The sequence below is a fragment of the Pelophylax lessonae genome (assembly GCF_965119305.1).
Source record: "Pelophylax lessonae genome assembly, chromosome: 5".
NCBI classification, from domain to species: domain Eukaryota; kingdom Metazoa; phylum Chordata; class Amphibia; order Anura; family Ranidae; genus Pelophylax; species Pelophylax lessonae.
In genome coordinates, this window is record NC_138772.1 from 392,919,385 (window position 1) to 392,939,001 (window position 19,617).

A 19,617-nucleotide genomic window follows, 5' to 3' on the forward strand; every position below is an offset into this window, starting at 1 on the left:
CCAAAATGCACTACATACAATGCTGTATAAGCGCCCACAGTGAAGCCAGACATGCTTCCCGCACCTAAAATGGCGGACCGGTGGGTTTTAACCCCGCAGCAGTCGACGCAAGTGTCTGTACCTCCAAGCACCCTCAAGTGACACAGGAGAGGGATCCCCCAAAAACCCCACACAGCGCAGGCTGTGAGAGAAAAGACCCCCGCAGGGACCGGGATCAGGGAGCCCAAAACGCACAGACATAGGGGACACCACAGACCACATAAGACTTCCGACCCCAGACAGAGGCCCCACACAGAGTTTACTTACCTGTACCCGATGGCGTGGGGTGCCTCATATCAAACGTGAAACAGCCGGCCCTCAGATGGCAGGGGAGTGCCGTCAGCCATAAACGCAGGACACCAGGAGTGCACGGACGAACCGAGCATGTGTCCAGGGAGGTAGCCACCTCACAAGGCTGCATCCCTGAGGACAGGGATGGGTCGTTTGTGAGGCCAGGGCGAACACATAGCCAATTAAACGCTCGATGGCGGGCTGGGATTCCATCTGACCCTCTGTCCTGGAGAACCAGGACGGTCAGTCCGATTCCCAGCTCCGCAAATGCCGTCTTCATTCGAAGATCCGACTAACGCTGACAAAATAAACAGCTAGTAATGCAAAGAAAAAACGACATTTTCAAAAAAATAAAATCATAAAATCGAAGAAGAAGGCTGAGACTGTAGCCCCAGCACAGGGAAGCCTGACTACTCCTAAACTAGGCAGAAGACAAACTGAGTTGGGATGGTTATTGCAGGAGGGGTATTGGACCAGTGGGTGCCCCCATGGGTGTGTCTATGTAAATGCTTTTGTTTTAACAAGTCTTTTGCCTAGCTACTCCTGAGGAGAGGAAGTCAATACCCCATTGGTGAAGACTGTATGAGTGGGCGGCGACTGTCGGAGGACGTAAGAGAAATATTCATTTAAACTACAGGTAAGCTTTATTATAATTCGTATAGGAACACTTATAAGTGAACAGCGGCGTTCAAGTGTATTAACAAATACACATGTGAAAGAAATTTTCCACTACCTACTGCAAATAAACATGCATTATAAAAAAGTGTCTCCATGTCAAAAAAACATTCATGACATATGTAGTGTAATCACCCTGTGTGGAAATATTACACACATTTAAATCAAATGTCCAATGTGCAAAAAAGTCCATATAATACATGCAAAGAGTGCAGTACATGAAAGCTTCACACCACACCGTTAGTGCGCCAATACCCTCTCCCCACAAGATGCAAACTCACCAAAATATTTTGATTTACACTCTCGTGTTCGGCAGTAAAGCGGCTTACCCACACGGGGTCAATGGATCCAACCAAGCGATCTCCACCTCTGCCGTTACAGATATAACCAGCTCGTATACATAGGGGACAAAGGAAAAGCTCCACTAAGTGCAGTATGTTCAACATCTGTATACAGTTTATTAAAGGCCTTCACATATTGCATTTACATGTAAAAACAAGCATGGGACAAACACTCCCAAGACATTGCAGCGATAAAGTCTGAACATCAGGGTGATATCCCACCGCACTTGGGACCTCGCCACATCGGAACATTACCTCTGATTCCTTCCTTACACGTCGCTTCCGGTTGTCATACAGCCATGTCTCGACATTTTTCGTAGTATGTGCCGTGTCCCAGTGATATACACGCTTCCAAAGGTGCATAAAAATGCAACTATTCCACCAGCACGACCGATTGTCAATGGTATTGGATTGGTAATGGCTAGGTTGGGGAAATATTTGGATAGATTCCTTCAGCCTAGTGTGCTGGGGACCAAAGCATATCTGAAAGATACTGAAGATCTATTACAATCTCTAAATGGGTAGCACTTAGAGGAGCATAAAAGTACATTTTTGGTGACTGCTGATGTTTCGTAGCTGTATACAATAATACAGCATGATGATGCATTACATTACTTGCACTGAATTGGGATCTTAGTAAAAGTGATGACATTCCCCATTCACAAAGTTTTTTTAAGTAGGTCATTGGATTTTTGTATGTCACACAATTATTTCTGGTTTCATAGCCAGTTTTACTCCCAGCAGGTTGGCATAGCAATGGGTGCAAAGTTTGCGCCCAGTCTTGTCAACCTGATTATGGCTGAATGGGAAGATAGACATGTGTTTAATGTTTTGAGACCACAGTTAAAGTATTACCGCAGGTTTATTGACGACCTCCTTTTTATATGGGAGGGGTCAGAAGAGTCAGTCCATTCCTTTTTGGGATATTTGAATCCTAATGACAATAACATTCACTTGGATTACCAATTGAGTGAAGACACTTAACTTTTTAGATGTCACAATTGACAAACAAGGCCGGTTTTGAATACTAGAGTCTTTTCTAAACCTACAGACCGACCAGAAGTGACATGTGTGAAGGATTTAAATAAACTATGTTGAATACCGTATTTATCGGCGTATAAAACGCACCTCAATATTAGGAGGGAAGCTTTAGGGAAAAAGCTTAAATTGAAAATAAAAACAGCTTTGAACTCAGAACTTTTTTTTTTAAATAAAATGCAGCCTCACCAGTGCCCATGAATGCAGCCTCATCAGCGCAGTGTCCTGTATTGCCTCGCCAGCGCAGTGTCCTGTATTGCCTTGCCAGCACCATTGCACAGAGCGGGGGGCGGGCCAGGCCGAGGAGAAGGGAGGAAAAGTGGCCGCTGTCATCTGAAGTCCCGGCGCCTATGATAGAAGTCACGCGTCCCTGCATTCGGCCACTGTGCTGTCTATCATAGGAGGCGGGACTTCCTATGAACGCGACCGCCCGTCCTTCCTTCTGCTTGGCCTGCCCCCCTCTGCCTCTCAGCGCTGCCTGGCCCTTTTTTTTTTTTTTAATATATCGGCGTATAAGCACTGCTCTTTTGCCCTCCATTTTTAGGAGGAAAAAGTGCGTGTTATATGCCGATAAATATGGTACGTTGAACATACTGCACTAGTGGAGATTTTCCTTTGTCCCCTATGTATATTCGAGCTGGTTATATCTGTTAAGGCAGAGATCGCTTGGTTGGGTCCATTAACCCCATGTGGGTTAACTGCCAAACATGAGAGTGTAAGGCAAAACATTTTGGTGAGTTTCCATTTTATGGGGTGAGGCGATTGACGCACTAACGGTGTGGTGTGAAGATTTCATCTTGGTTGAAGGATTGCTTTCATGTACTTCACTCTTTGCATGAATTATATGGACTTTTTTGATCTTTTGATTTTAATTTGTGTGTTATTTCCACACAAGGTGATTACACTACATGTCATGATTATTTTATAACATAGAGACACTTTTTTATATAATGCTTGTTTATTTGCAGTAGGTAGTGGAAATTTCTTTCACCTGTTTATACACTTAAGCACCGCTGTTCACTTATAAGTGTTCCTATACGAATTCTAATTTGACTATTTAAAGTGTCAGCTACATATTTACACTATTTTTCAAAAAGGATTTTTAGTTTACAACATTGTTCTGTGGCGCAGTGGTGAATGGGTGTTTTTGCATTGATGTTGGACCACTTATTCTCTTTTTTTTCGAAGCTTTATTATAAGCTTACCTGTAGGTAAACATTTAAAAGTGCAGTTTAAAGCGGAGTTCCGGGCAGAGAAACGTTTTTTTTTTTAACATACCCCCGGGACAGTCAGGGCTAGCACATTCCACAATGGCTAGCCTCTGATCTGTCCCGGTTCGCACTTACCTTTTAGAAGAAATACTTACTTAGAAGTTTTCTTCCACAGCGTTTCCATCTCGGTTGTGGGCAGCTGAAGCCGGCGCGGTCCTCTTCTCTGTCTTCTTCCGCGTCTTCGTGTCCCAGAATGCGCTGCACCGGCCCCTCTCGTCACTTCCGGTGCGGCGCCGCATTCCTAAACAGCTTCTGGGCATGCCCAGAAGCTGTTTAGCAGGGGAATGCGGCGTCGCCCGGAAATGACGAGCGGGGCCGGTGCGGCGCATTGATTCCTGGGAGCTATGACGTTTAGCTCCCAGGAATCATTGCGAGGCAGGAAGTGACGGGGAGAGCCTCGGCGCTGGAGGAGGAAGCTGTCATAGGTGAGTATTTACGATCGTCAATTACAAGGTGAGTTTTAAAAAAAAAAAAAATCTAATTATCCAATTCCTTTTCAGGTTAGGCTGAACTAGCGGACGGGCACAAAAAAAAAATATCGTTTTTGTGCCCGGAACTCCGCTTTAACTACCACTTTAAAGGAGAAGTTCACCTTTGGAACATGTTACATGTTCCACCTGTATTTAGGGTGGAACATGTAACATGTTTCAGCTCTTGCCCCCTCTCCCTGTGACAGTGGGCAGGGGTTTTTCTCCCTGGACCCACCGTCAGTTTTCAAAAACAGTGTGGCTGTGTGAGGTTCCCCTCACGCAGCTGGGTCATTCATTCACAAACTGCAGTGACATCTACTATGTAACTCCCTCCCACTTTCAGCAAGCAGTAGGGAGATAAAAAAGAAGAGCTCAACAGAATGTAGTAATCAGCTTACAGCAACTTACACCTGAAACTGGCATCAGCGAGGCCTGTACATCCACCCAAACAAATGTGTTATCAGAAGACCTGGTAGAAGCCCTGCAAAACTTAGAAACAAGTGTCTGATATTAAAAAAGCCCATGAAGCCACTGATCTGGTAAAGTGCACTCTAAAAAAGAAGGCAGGAACCCGTTGTTGATCGTGGGTAGTTGACAGTTAGATTGCATTTGCGTCCCTGCCTTGCCAACCCTCTGTGCTTCTCCCCAACCTGCAGAGTGGCGCAACAAAGCGATGATCTTAGGTATGTTCGAATATAAGCGCGAATGCACCTGAGCTCTTCTGCTGGGAAGCTGTCAAAGCGGACAGCCAATTCTAGGTGGCATATGCATTACTCACCCCTCAGCACACCCCTTGCACATATGTGGCTGCGGGGTGGGGAATGCCTCTACTGCCTAGGATAGGCTGTCGGTTTTGACAGCTTTCAGATGGGATAGTTCAGATGGGTTAAGGCTCTTCTCTGAACACATCTGTTTATCCCTTGAGTGCACTGCACTGATTCCAGCAGGTCCTCCTCTCTAGTCTACCCAAGGTCATTGTGGGGTACATCATCTAGAATAGATTAAAGAGGAAGATTAGTGGAGATGCAAGTAAAACTATCACCAGCAGTGTGACCTATTGACTAAAGATGGGAAAACAAAAAGGAAAAATTGGATGATAAAAAATGGAAAAATGGGGGGATAGAATTTTTTTTTCAAAGCAGTTTTTTTGTTTTTGATTTTTGTGGAAAAATTAAAAAGAGCGTGGAATATGTTCTTTTTACAGTGATAAATTTAATATATATAACATGAAGACCTTATGAAATATTTCTGAGACTTTATGTAAACACTTAAATTATTGCAAGTTCTCTCAAGACAAGCAAATTCTGGAATACAATTCAAGTAACACTGTACTTCTCAATGCAGATATCAAACAAGAGAAATATGCATTTCTGCCACTAGGGGGCACTGCAGGGGAAAGGCTCCAGTTTAGTTTTCTTGTGGGCTCCATCTTGTACCTCCTAAAGTTCGGTGATTGTTGGGATACAGTAGATGATAAATAATTAAGGCCTGAGAGGACAGAAACTGACAGCTAAGAGGGTAAATTTGTCTGACTAATTATTTTATCTTTTAGAAACTTCAAATGGTTCCTATTATTGTTCTTCACCATTACAGCATAATGTTCCCCTATCGTCTGGTCAGTAAATTGTTTTTTTTTCCTCCTTTCAGTAAAATGGTGAGACCAATATCTAAAGTTTGGAAACATTTCCACAGTGCAATTGATGCTGAGAGCAAAGCAGCAACTTGCAGATATTGTGAGATGAAATATCCTTTTCCAAATGCTACGATGACAAAAAACATCCTTGCATGCCAGAGGTGCCCTAAAGATATTAAAATTACTTTATGGAATAAACGATGAGAACCAGAATGAAAGTGCAAGTAGCTTTTCCCTCCAGAGTTCTCATCTAGAAACACTCTTTCTGCTGCTTCTGGATCATCACAAATGTTTCTTCACCGGCAGCCTCTTCAAGTAAAGAAGTGTTACAAACCACAGCCTCCAAAAAATACACAATACCTTCATTTAAAAAGAAAATGATACAAGAGAACATTCATTAAGCTCTCACAAGAGCAGTATATGCTTCTAGATTCAGTTCCAAACCGCTGCCGGCTTGTGGGGATCAGCTGTCCACCACCAGCCTCCTCACAGGATTGCCTCCATTCCATGTCACCCTTCATATAGGACAGAAGCGGATGAACTGTTTCCCACCCATAACGCTGCTAGACCCTTATTGCAAAGTGAGTGTCAGGGACGTAGCCGCCGCTTAGCGGTCAGTGAGCGCCGCGGACGCGCATGCGCAGGAGCGCGCCTGCGTGTGCACGCATGCGTGCCGGCATGGAGCGTGTGCGTCATAACGCACAGCGCACCAGCCCGGCCCCTATATAAAGCTCACTCCCGGCTCCATCCAGCGCTGGATTATCGTCAGCTCTCCGTTACTTGTATCCTGTGGATTTGTCTTGTTTACCCGTTGTGACCCGGCTTACCTTCTGACCCGTCTGATCTCTTTCCAGTGTTGACCTTGGCTTGCCTGACTATCCTTGCTCCTGCTGCCTTCCTGCTTGATCTCCTGTGAAACAACCTCGGCTTGCTTAACGGACTTGCTCCTGTTTATCCCTCCTGCTATTACAATCCCGGCTTGCTCTGACCATCTGCTTGCCTTACCTTGAGACTGATTACCTATGTATGACCCCCAGCCTGGCCTTCACTTTTGCACCAACGTTGCTGGATACCATTGGAGTTCCTGGAAGTTGTCCTGGGTGCCTTTCTGACCCACCCACCTGTACTCTACAAGCATCCAGTGCTCCTTGGGATGCGTCACCTCCTGTACCGCCTCCAGGGGTGACCCACACTGAGCTGCAAGGGAAGCCCTCTCAGCACTTCGGCCTCAACCAAGGTACCTGACAGTGGGTCTCTATGTAACTTATTTCCAATAAATATTATACTACACTAAGCTGGCACTGCTCTCTCCTGTTGTTATGCTTCTGGATCCAGTGCTAGATTTATAAGGGGCAAAAGGGGCAACTGACACCCACAAACTTCCTTCATTTAAAAAAAAAAAAAATAGTTTTATTTAAAACAAAATAACAAAGTGTGTGGATGTCAGAATATAGAACAGTTAAAGAAAGAAATGAGCGCGCACTAACCTTGCACATTACCCAATTAGTAGGTTTGATAGTGTATAAAAGGAATTATACTCACAAACACATTCGTCGTAAAAGCATATCAAAATGCATAGTAGACGCCAAGCAACCAGGTCACCGAGACTGTTCTCAATAGGTCAAAGGACCTTCCAGAAGGCTGACGTATTTCAAGGGGAGATCTCCTCTTCCTCATAGTGTTTGGCTTTGAGGAAAAGGGGGTCTCCCCTTAAAATGCATCAGCCTTCTGGAAGGCACTTTGACTTGCTGGGAACAGTCTCAGTGACCTGTTAAACAAAAAGTGCGGCGCTAAAAAATCTAAAATGATAATGAGGGTCCAAATCAGTGCTATAACGAGACCAATAGTCTCGGTGATCTGGTGGCCACACCACCCTCGAGCACAGGAGAATACTTTTGTACTGTCTATGGAACAGGTAAGCCTGACTTCAGAGGCAAAGAAAGGAATGAGGGCTTCTGTCAGATAGATATAAAGATCTGGAACCAGATGCCAGGAACTGCTATGGCAATGTAGACTATAAATCCACTTCCAGCAGGTCAACAAAGAGAAGCAAATGATATGATGCAAACCCAACATCAGTCTCAGAGGAAAATTCAGATGTAAAGCTTTCAATGTTTTTTTTTTGATCAGTTACCTGTTGCCTTACAATGATGCGGGATAGCATATCAATCAGTGTATGAGAGGTTCAATGCTGCAAGAACGCACAGTGAACACAGTGAAAGATAAATAAAACAAAAACAAACGAAAAACAGTTTTAGATGATTTCAAATTAGCATGCAGAGATGCATGTTGATGTAAATTTTAGGATTGAAGCTCGTACTGAATGATAATCTCTACCTTCCCATATTCAACTAGGTAAAATACAACTACATTATAATTACACGTATTTTGTATACGTCTAATTCCTTACTGCTTTTGACATCTACCTGTTAAAAAGGAAATGTTTTTTAAATGATTTAACAAATATGCAGTCATTAAAAGAAGCTAAAAAGTTTATACACACCAATTTCCAAAGAAAGTGTGTCATATTCTTTAGGTAATGGTGCTCCAAAAACTGTTCCTCTGAGTTTGTCTAATGAAGGGGCCTTATTCTGTAAGCCTCCAAACTTTCCATTGCTACGTATTCGATCTCCTTCTCTTGTCAATAATGTTGGACAGTACGAAAAGGACACCAGCTGCAGAGAAAAAATAGAATTTTTGATTTACCGTGAAATCCGTTTCTCTGATGTTCATTGACGGACACAGCTTCAGATCTTCATAACCGTTGGGTTATACTGCTCCCTACAGGAGTAGGACACAAGGCAGAAAAAAGTCTGGCTACACCAATGGGCAGTCCCAGGGGGTATACTCTCTCTCTCTGTTATAGGCACTCGGTTTAGTGTCAAAAGAATTACAACTCCACAGAGGGGTGGGGTGCTGTGTCTGTCAAAAAAACATCAGAGAAATGGATTTTACGGTAAGTAAAAAATCACATTTTCTCTTACGTTCATTGACAGACACAGCTTCAGATCTTCATAACCGTTGGGACGTCCCAAAGCAGTGTTAAACATGAGGGGTGGGAACAGCAAAAAAATTCCCAAGGCTTAACCATAGCCAACCAGGCGACTTCTTAACAGCAGCCTGCAAAACCCTGCGGCCAAAAGAAGCGTCCACAAATGCCAACACATCTACTTCATAAAACTTTGTGAAAGTGTGCACTGAGGACCATGTGGCCGCCTTGCAAACCTGCGTCACTGATGCCTGATGACGGAAAGCCCAGGAAGCACTAAGCGTCAGAGTAGTGTGCGCCTTAATAGGGAAAGGAAGAACCTGACCCTTGATGGAATAGGTCTAAATCACTGTCTGTCTGATCCATTTGGAAACGGTCGCAGAGGACGTGGACAACCCTTTACAAGGCCCATCTGTGAGCACAAAGAGAGAGTCTGACTTCCTGAAAGACTCCGTAGCTGCCAGGTACACCCTAATAGCCCGGACCACCTCCAAGGCATTCAAGGCAATTTCCTTCGGATGTTTAGGCCTGGGACAAAGGGAAGGCAACACAATTTCTTCATTCAAATGAAAAAAAGAGACAACCTTTGGAAAAAACGATGGACAGGGGCAAAGAACCACCTTATCTCTGTGACTCACCAGGAAAGGTGAATGACAGGATAAAACCGCCAGTTCGGACACCCTGCGCGCAGAGGTGATAGCCACCAAAAAGGCCACCTTCTGGGACAGCGTAAGTAGGGGAATCTCACAAAGGATCTCAAATGGAGACTTCTGGAGGACTAAAAGCACCAAATGAAGGTCCAAAGGCGGCAATGGACCAAATGTCGGATACCTTGAAGAAAGGTATGCACCAGGGAGTAAGTGGCCAAATGTCGTTGGAAGACCGCCAAAGCATACACCTGGCCCGTGATGGTACACAAGGCCAATTTATGTTCAAGCCCCGTTGAAGAAAGGTCAAGATCCGAGTCACCGAGAAGGAGCGAGGATGAACCCCAAGAGACTCACAGCAAGCAATGTACGTCTTCCACATACAATGGGAGATCCTCCTAGAATCATCGACTCAGATAAACCTCTATCCTTCAGGACCTGGCATTCAACAGCCAAGCCATCAAAGCCAGTAACTGTAAAGCAAGATGGAAGATCGGTCCTTGGGACAGCAGATCCTCCCTGAGAGGAAGCTTCCAAGGAACGTCGGTGACCAGCCACACCAGATCGGCGTACCAAGCCCGGCAGAAGCCAATGCAGAGCAACTAAGCCGACAGGAATACCTTCTGCTTTGATCCTGCATAGAAGTCTTGGCAGAAGCTTGAGAGGGAAGGCATAAATCAGTTGATACTAAATCAGTTGATACTCACCCCATGGGGCCACCAGCGCGTCAGCGCAAAACCGCCAGAGGATCCCTTGACTCGAGCCACAAACCTCTGCACCTTTCTGTTGAGTCAAGAAACCAACAGATCCACCTCAGGGGTGCCCCACCAGAAACACGACTGATGAAACACCTCCGGATGAAGGGACCACTCTCCTTGGTCCATTGTCTGCCGACTGAGGTAATCCGCCTGCCAGTTTTCCACCCTGGGAATGTGTACAGTGGAGAGGGCTGAAACTAACCGTTCTGCCCACCTTAGAATGCCGGCTACCTCCAGAGCCACCAGGACACTTCTTGTGCCCCCTGGTGATTGACATAAGCCTAGGCCGTGGCATTATCCGATTGAATGTGCACTGGACAACCCTGAAGACGATCCGTCCAATGGTCCAGACACAGTCTGATCGCTCGGAGTTCCAAGACATTGATCGGTAGTCTGGACTCTTTCAACGTCCAGATCCCCTGAGCAGAATGCTTGCCAAGGACGCCTCCCCAGGTATAGAGGCTGGCATCCATGGTGGCAACTGTCCAAAACAAGGGGAGGAAGGATTTGCCCAGTCAAAGCACCAGAGAACAAAGCCACTATATCAGGGACTTCGTTCCCCGACTCAGCTGGATCTGATTGTCCAGAGGTTGCAGAATCCCTTCTCATTTGGTCAGGGACCTCGTATGAAACTGTGCAAACGGAACCGCCTCGAAGGTAAACACCATCAGGCTCAGCGTTCGCATGCAAGTCCGGAGGGATGACCATCTGTTGGACAGCAGGAGATGAATTTCAGCCTGCAATTTCTGGAGTTTGTCCAGAGGAAGGACCACTCTGGCAAAGGCAAAGTCCAGAGTAAGGCCCAGATAGTCCAGCTTTGTGGACGGGAGCAGGGCAGACTTCTGAAAATTCTGAATCCAGCCGAACTCCCGCAGAGTTCGTATTGTGATCTTCATGTTTTCCACATGATCAGAAGGAGATCGTCCAAGTAGCCCAGTACTACGATCCCCCGTTGGCGTAGCAAAGCTAGCACTGGGGCTAACACTTTTGTGAGGACCCGAGGAGCAGAGGCGAGACCAAAGGGTAACGCCACAAACTGGTAATGCTCCTCTCCCACGGCAAAGCAGAGGAAGCACTGGTGACTGGCACATATTGGAATGTGAAGGTAAGCATCCTTGATGTCGACAGAGGTGAGGAAATCCCCCTAAAGCAGGTATGCCACCACCGTGCGAACAGACTCCATTCTGAAGTTCTGCACCTGCACAAAGAAGTTCAGCATCATGAGGTCCAGGATTGGATGCACTTTGCCTCCCTTCCTGGGAACTGTAAACAGGTTTGAGTAAAAATCCTAAAAACGTTCCGAAGCTGGAACCGGGACAATCGCCCCTTGATGTAACAGGTCTTGTACCGCCCCAAACAGACCCTGTAAGTGGTCCAGGGACAGGTACAAGTTGGAAGGAAAGAATCTTGTTGGGGGACAAGAGTGAAACTCAATCTTGTAGCTGTACTGAATGACTTTGTAGACCCGCTTGTCTTGCAGCAGGGAAGTACACATGTCCGGAAACCAGTGAAGATGTTCCCCCAACCCCCAATATGGGTGAGGGCGCACCTTCATGTTGAAGGAGCCTTGTCCACGGGTCTGGACAAGCCCGCTCTCAGCTTGCCAAACCAGGTTCATTTGGATTCTCCAGAGGAGGCCCTGAAAGGCTTCAAACTCACTGTCAGTCGACCCAGAGGGACAAAAACATTTCTTATGAGCCGAAAAAGGAAGGCCCACGTCTAAGTCGAGGTTCCTTACCCTTAGAAGCCTTCAGTAGAAAGGTACTCTTCCCCCTCTATGAGATATTTTATGATGTCATCTAGGGTAGCTCCAAACAGGCTATCTCCTTGAAAGGGAAGATCAGTCAAGATCTTTTTAAAAGCCTGGTCCGCTGACCAGCATTTGAATTTAAAGACACGTCGAAAAACCACTGCCAAAAAAGAGCCGCATCCACTCTGGACCAGCTGGTCCGCCAACTCAGCAAAGACAGGGGTGAGCCGTTCTCCCTCCAGGTCACGGTGTGAAATCTTAGCCCACTCGGTCAGAGTTTGAGACACCAGGGCAATGGAGAATACTGGCCTCAGTGGCAAACAACCTCTGCCTTCCTGTCAGCCAGATCCTTAAAGGCCAGGGACTCTTCAACCGGTATCATGGTTGCCTTGTTCAATCTGGAAACCGGAGGGTCCACCACCGGTGGAACAGCCCACTTCTTAAGAAAGGACTCCTTATAGGGGTAACGCCTAGTTAAGCGCCTAGGGACCCCACGGGGACGCTTTTGTCGTCCCCACTCTTTAGCGATAATTCTGTCAAAATAGGCAGGGAAAGGAAACACCTTTGCCTCTCTGAATGGCTTGTGAGTGTCAAAGGGAACCTGCGCCTCCGTCGCATCTGCATTCTTCATCTTCAAGGTCTTATGCACAGATACAAAAAGTGCTTCCACCAGCGCCTTTTCGTGCGCGGTTGCAGACGTGGAGGAATCATCCGCTCTATCAGAGGATTTCGGGCGCGTGGTTGCAGAACCAGCAGGGTGACCCACGTCCGCGGTGGCCGAATCAGATCCAGGATCTGATGAGATAGATGAGGCAGGGGAAGGGGTGCTTTTTGTTAGTACGTCACCCAAAAGAACACCTCCACCAGGGACACAAAGGACTCCAGGACCGCCATCAGTATATTGATGGATGGTTGGGACACGGAGGACCCGCAGCCTCAGAGAAGGGATTTAGTGGGGAGATGTGCTCCAAGGACTCCATGAGTCACCAGGGGGACCCCACAAAAAGTGTACCCCCCACCGTGCTGGCAGCACCACCCGGTAGCCAGGCACAAGAACCAATGGGTTGTCAGCAGGGAAAGAGAGAATCCCACCAGACTCACCACCCAGCAGAAACAGGCACTTGCAGCCACCAGGATAATCTGCACTCCATGCACAGCGATCAGGAAGTGAAAGGATCCAGGAGTCAGCACCATGGGATGGGGAGGAGCTCCCACCACCAAAATCGCAGCCCACAGGGCGATCCGGTCGTATGCGACCTCGCAAGGCGTTTAACTCGCAGGCCAGCCCCCGTACAGTGGGGCTATATTGCGGCTGACCTAGAGTGGAGCTGAGGTCTGCTCGTGCTCATTGGCCAGACTGGGATGACCAATGGATCTAGATTATCCAGCCCATTGCCCAATCCGGCAGTTAATTGTAGATCTCACAGGAAAAAAAATTCTACCTAAAAATAAGAAAATTGCCAGGGCAAGGAACTAGGTCCTTACTCCTGACTAGGCAGACAAAAAAAACTTGGTTCCTACAGGTGAGAGAGGGAGTATACCCCCTGGGACTGCCCATGGGCATAGCCAGACATTTTTTCTGCCTAGTGTCCTACTCCTGTAGGGGGCAGTATAACCTAACAGTTATGAGTAGCTGAAGCTGTGTCCGTCAAAGAACGAAAGAGAAAAAAAATCATACATGTCAAAAGTAACTATAAACAGAGAAATAATCTAAAATATATCTAAGATATCTAAAATATATTTTATTATATCTTTTCATGTGACAACACTGAAGAAATTACACTTTGCTACAATGTAAAATAGTGAGTGTACAGCTTGTATAACAGTGTAAATTTGCTGTCCCCTCAGAATAACTCAACACAGCCATTAACCTCCCTGGCGGTCCGATTATGTCAGAATTTTTGTGCTAAAAGCGGTACATTGTTTTGCATGGAAATATGTTGTTTAATATTTTAGGCCTGTAATTCTTAGGATTAACTCACTTAAATCTATCCAAACAAGAGTCTAGTAGACATCCTGGGTATGATAAAGTTTGAAACACTAAATCATAAATTATAATATAATAATAAATTTCATCAAATTCTTCATTGTTTTCGAAGTGGAGATATTTCATTATGAGGGAGAATCTGTACTCTGACATGACCGTGCCAAAGAATGGAGTGGCAAGTAATGTATTGGTTGCTCAATACCACTTCTGCAGGAGTTTCCCCACCACTCCCTGATAAATTATTAGGCCCAGAAATTTACAAATGTCATCTTTGGTCAGTGGTTCCCACTTTCTGCATCTTGCAAACTTCCAATGCGTAGCCAATTGTTGCTCTTTTTTTGGTTGATCTCGGTAACTATTTTTTCAATAACCTCATCAGTCATAAATAATTGTAGGTATGCCAAGAGGTTGTCATGGTCAACGTCAACTTTCATACCAGGTGCTCCAGTAAATAGGAATCTTGGGGGCGCTGCCTGATCCGTTCTGCAGTCAATAGAGCACAAAGTCCACACATCGCTAAGCTCAGTCGCAGAATCGTCGCTGTTGTCACTTTTAGTACCTGATAACGAATTTTCCCACGAATCGCTATCGTTCAGTTCTTCAAATATTTCTGATTCACCGTCGCTGTTTTCCAGTTCGTTCAAAAGCGTTTTTGAGCTAAAAGAACGCTTTTTGGACGCCATGGACGTTTTCAATTTTCCAGGCACAAAGTACCGCAAAAAGTACAGGCAGGGCACAGAAAAGCCTCTAGGTGAAATGGCATGTTACAAAACTGTAATCCTTACAGATTAAAAAAAATAAATAAAAAATAACATGATACAGTGTAATCTCCCGCTGGTTCCACCCCCCTGCGACGCCGCGCTCGCAGGGAAGGGAACTGGAAGAAGGTGTCGGCATCGGCCGAACACGCAGCGGGAGGACGGCTGGAGGAAGGCTGGGGATCGCAGGGGAAGGTGAGTATCATTCTGGGGTAATCCCGAGTGTGGCTCGGGGTTACCGCTTTTGGCACTGAATATTAACCCTGAGCCACACTTGGGAATACCGCTTGGGAGGTTAATGTCTAAACCGCTGTCAACAAAAGTGAGTACACCCCTAAGTGAAAAATGTCCAAATTAGGCCTAAAGTGTCCATTTTGTGTAGCCACCATTATTTTCCAGCACTGCATTAACCCTCTTGGGCATGGAGTTCACCAGAGCTTCACAGGTTGCCACTGGAGTCCTCTTTCACGCCTCCATGACGATATCAGGGAGCTGGTGGATGTTAGAGACTTTGCGCTCCTCCACCTTCCATTTGAGGATGCCTCACAGATGCTCAATAGGGCTTGGGTCTGGAGACATGCTTGGTCAGTCCATCACCTTTACCCTCAGCTTCTTTAGCAAGGCAGTGGTTGTCTTGGAGGTGTGTTTGGGGGTTATGTTGGAATACTGCCCTGCGGCCCAGGCTCTGAAGGGAGGAGATAATGCTCTGCTTCAGTATGTGACAGTACATGTTGGCATTCATGGTTCCCTCAATGAACTGTAGCTTCCCAGTGCCGGCAGCACTCATGCAGCACCAGACCATGACACTCCCACCACCATGCCTGACTGTAAGCAAAACACACTCGTCTTTGTACTTCTCACCTGGTTGCCACCACACACGCTTGACTGAACAAATAAGTTTATCTTGGTCTCATCAGACCACAGGACATGGTTCCAGTAATCCATGCCCTTAGTCTGCTTGTCTTTAGAAAACTGTTTGCGGGATTTCTTGTGCATCATCTTTAGAAGAGGTTCCTTCTGGGACGACAGCCATGCAGACCAATTTGATGCAGTGTGCGGCGTATGGTCTGAGCACTGACAGGCTGACCCCCCCACCCCTTCAACCTCTGCAGCAATGCTGGCAGCACTCATATGTCTATTTCCCAAAGACAACCTCTGGATACGACACTGAGCATGTGCACTCAACTTCTGTGGTCGGCCATGGCGAGGCCTGTTCTGAGTGTAACCTGTCCTGTTAAACCGCTGTATGGTCTTGGCCACCGTGCAGCTCAGTTTCAGGGTCCTGGCAATCTTTTTATAGCCTAGGCCATCTTTATGTACAACAACAATTTTTCAGATCCTCAAAGAGTTCTTTGCTATGAGGTGCCATATTGAACTTCCAGTGACCAGTAATGAGAGAGTGAGAGCGATAACACTAAATTTAACACACCTGCACCCCCATTCACACCTGAGACCTTGTAACACTAATGAGTCACATGACACCGGGGAGAGAAAATGGCTAATTGGGCCCAATTTGGACATTTTCACTTACGGGTGTACTCACTTTTGTTGCCAGTGGTTTAGACATTAATGGCTCTGTGTTGTGTTATTTTGAGGGGACAGCAAATTTACACTTTTATACAAGCTGTACACTCACTACTTTACATTGTAGCAAAGTCAAATTTCTTCAGTGTTGTCGCATGAAAAGATATAATAAAATATAAAAAAAAACTGAGGGGTGTACTATGTGTCTATACATGTCATTATATGTTCTTTTTATCTTCGGTTTCACTTTTTTAACTGTGCAGCACTGTAATCTCACAATATCTCACAAGATTACAAGCAGCCCAGTTCTCCGCTTCATAAACAGGGTGCCAGAGGAGATAATTTTCAGCCTCTGGACTCCAGACTCTGATCTGAGAATTACACAACCTGGAGAGAAACAAAAGTTTTGTTTTCATTGTTCTGAATTAACCCATGGAGCCCCCTTACTCTGAATTTGTTAGAACCCTGTGTTCTTTTAAGTCCTCCTAATACAGTGGCAGGGTCTTGCTCTGTCACATACCCACACTTTGTTTCAAACTGGAGGGTGAAACATACAAGCCCTGTTGTCAAGGACAACAGCGGACATTTTTCCACCAAACGGTTGGTCACATCCAATGCAGGGCACTGGATACTTTTGGTCGCATTTCCTTGGCAGCTATTCCTTCCCAGTGACTTACTCCCTCTAAATGCTCTGGGAGGCTGCATCCTCTTAGTGGAAGCTCAGTGGCTTTCCTAGATAGCAGAACCGTCTGCCTTGGAGTTGCTGTTGGCAATGGTATGCCTCCACCCACCGCATCACACACTTGACTCCACTGGTGCAACAACAGCCAATCCCCTTGTACCTGTGTTCGCAGGGATGACAGCCTGCATCCCTCAGGCGTGGGCATCCTCCCACACTCTCTGAGCACGGAGAGCAGTCCTGCCTTCCTCTCCGATTGGGGTCACTACTGCCTAATGCCATCTCCTCCTGAAGAAGTCCCATTCCCAAATATACATGTAAGGTGGGGCCTGCCTTAATGGGAATGGTGTGATAAGTGGGTAATAGGGTTAAGGAGGGGTAGTGCACTAGGCAGGGAAGGAGATCCCTCTGGTCCACATTCTGAGTGACCAAAGGGAAGGAAAAAGAAGAGAGAGGACAGAGAGGTAAGTTAATGGGAGGAGTTGGGGTTATGCTGGGGCAGACAAGCTCATACAGAAAGGAGCGGTTTGAACTCATCCATATAAGAGTGTTCAGTCCAATAGAACCACAGGATGAAGAATTTAAAGTGTGTTTTTTTTCAGTGAGTTAGTCAGCTTTTCCATTTATTCTGATGTCTTCAACATGTTTAGGTCATTGCTGTACTGTCAGAGGTGAAGGCGATTTCCAGTGTTTTGGAATGCATGCTCAAATGGCCAGGACCAAAAATTTGAAGAGAGAGAAAAGGAGACCTCTCATCTCCACCTGGATTGGAAATGATGCACCGAGATTTCCGCTTAAGGTCATATCCAGTCCAGGTAGAAAGCACACAAACTGTTAGGAGGCTTCCTAAGAGACCAGACAGATTGGGTACACATCCTTTTGTATGTTTTTTTGGTGTCAGCCTTTGGTCCTGGCCATTTGAGCTATTGGAATACTGATTCATTTGTCCATGAGGAGAGGATACCCACCCCAGGCATTCATCCAGTGGTGTGATCTGGTCCTTGAATGACCACAAAGCATGGCTGACTTCTCTTGTTATATACCAAGGTGGTAATACAATCTGGTGAGTGCAGAATAATTTACATGGGCATGTGGTGATAAAGCACGACAAGATGTGATTTCTGATGTCAAGACACAAGTGTCATCTTCACGTTCTTATGGACTGTCATAATTATTTGTGGAATATCGAACACAGAAATTACATTATTATTATGGACCTAATATTTAGCACCTATTATTTATTCATACTTTTTGTGGTAGCATTTATTGTATTCACTAACTGTTTTGGGTTGCAAGCGCTGTCTAGCACATAATTTGTGTTATTTGTAACTTATTTCAATTGGCTGGATATAGCTGCTGCAAAGTAGGGGGTGAATTGGCACGAGTGGTATTTTTATTTTATAAATACCCATTAAGCCTGACCAAACCCCAGCTTATAAATACTATTCTCATATTGTTAAAAGTGTCTTGCCATATGCTCATATACTTTGAAATGGGAGCATTTTCAATTTGTACCTGCTAAAGATGAAGGCACTTACCTGTTTTCTGTATTCATTAGCAGCTTCCAGATTATCCAAGAGTATTGTATCTCCTAAAAACATTCCAAAAACTATAAAGAAAAAGAATTCAGGTAAGCATTGTCAGTAGTCCCAAGCTGTTTAAAAGTTCTGTTATCCCTAGAGCCAGGTTCGATTCATTTTATTGTGCTATGGTGTGCTATATAATGCAACTTTAGGTTTTGCTTAAATTGTTTAACTAGGGGGGCTACTGGCTATTTGTTAATTCACAAAGAAAATAGTTTTCATACTTACCATAATTTTCCTTTCCTGGATCCTCCTCATGTCAGCCTACTATGGGTCAGCTCCGCTCCTCTGACCCCTTTAGGACAACCTCTAACTACCCTTTAAAGTGCGGCTGTCTCCCCTAGGAAACTGTTCCCTTACAAGCCTCGTGACGGAGACCTGGGTGGGAAAATCCTCGGCTGACATGAGGAGGATCCAGGAAAGGAAAATTACGGTAAGTATGAAAACAATTTTCCTTATTCCTGGACCTCCTCATGTCAGCCTACTATGGGACATACCAAGCAATATTTCAGGAAGGGAGGGAATAAAGACTACAAAATAACTCAACCTGCTGTCTAAACCTATTTACACGAGAGACAGCCGCAGAAAATCATATGAAAAAGTTCCTCAGAAGGCAACAAGGTTAGGCCCATTCTTTAGTGGTGAATGAAAGTGTTTACCAGCATAGCCTGATGCTTACATTCTACTTCTGCCAACCCCCTGGTCTATATGCTCAAGGAACTGCCCTAGTTTTGTGCAATGTGCCGTAATTTCTGAAGACAGAGGAAGCCGCAGGGAGCTAGTCAAACTGAACCATCCTGACTGTTCAGGAAGGACTAGCCCCTGCCAATGCCATGAAACTCCCCTAAACCCACTTGGGACACCAAGTGGTCATTCCCCTTGAAAAGACCAAACTGATCCCAAGTAGGCCGAAGGGGAAGAATCAGATTAAATTCCTTTTCATATTCTCTCTCTTAAATCTTCTGAAAAGAGAGGTTTCTCAGTTCACTTGGAACGTAGTCCGTGGAATGTTGGAACTTGGGAAAAAAGCCATCTGGCCGAAAAGACCTAAAAGAAGAATTTTTATTTTTTTACAAAAACGCATAATCCTGATATTCTTTAGAGAAGCAAGTATCCATTGCCACAGGATGTAGGGTTTTCAATGACTTGAATGCCACATCATTCTCTAACCAATTTGGTGGCAT

At 45.5% G+C, this 19,617-nt stretch overlaps 1 protein-coding gene across 1 annotated transcript in view; it reads right to left on the reverse strand.

Moving 5' to 3' along the window:
* Positions 1–19,617, reverse strand: part of SMCHD1 (structural maintenance of chromosomes flexible hinge domain containing 1) — a 1,054,086-nt gene that overhangs the window by 71,176 nt on the left and 963,293 nt on the right. Inside the window, exons 45-46 of the mRNA XM_082259552.1 lie at positions 18,389–18,459; positions 8,262–8,433 (exon numbers count right to left, since the gene is read on the reverse strand). Of these exons, the coding sequence (XP_082115678.1) occupies positions 8,262–8,433; positions 18,389–18,459 (243 nt within the window). The remainder of the gene's footprint in view (positions 1–8,261; positions 8,434–18,388; positions 18,460–19,617) is intronic.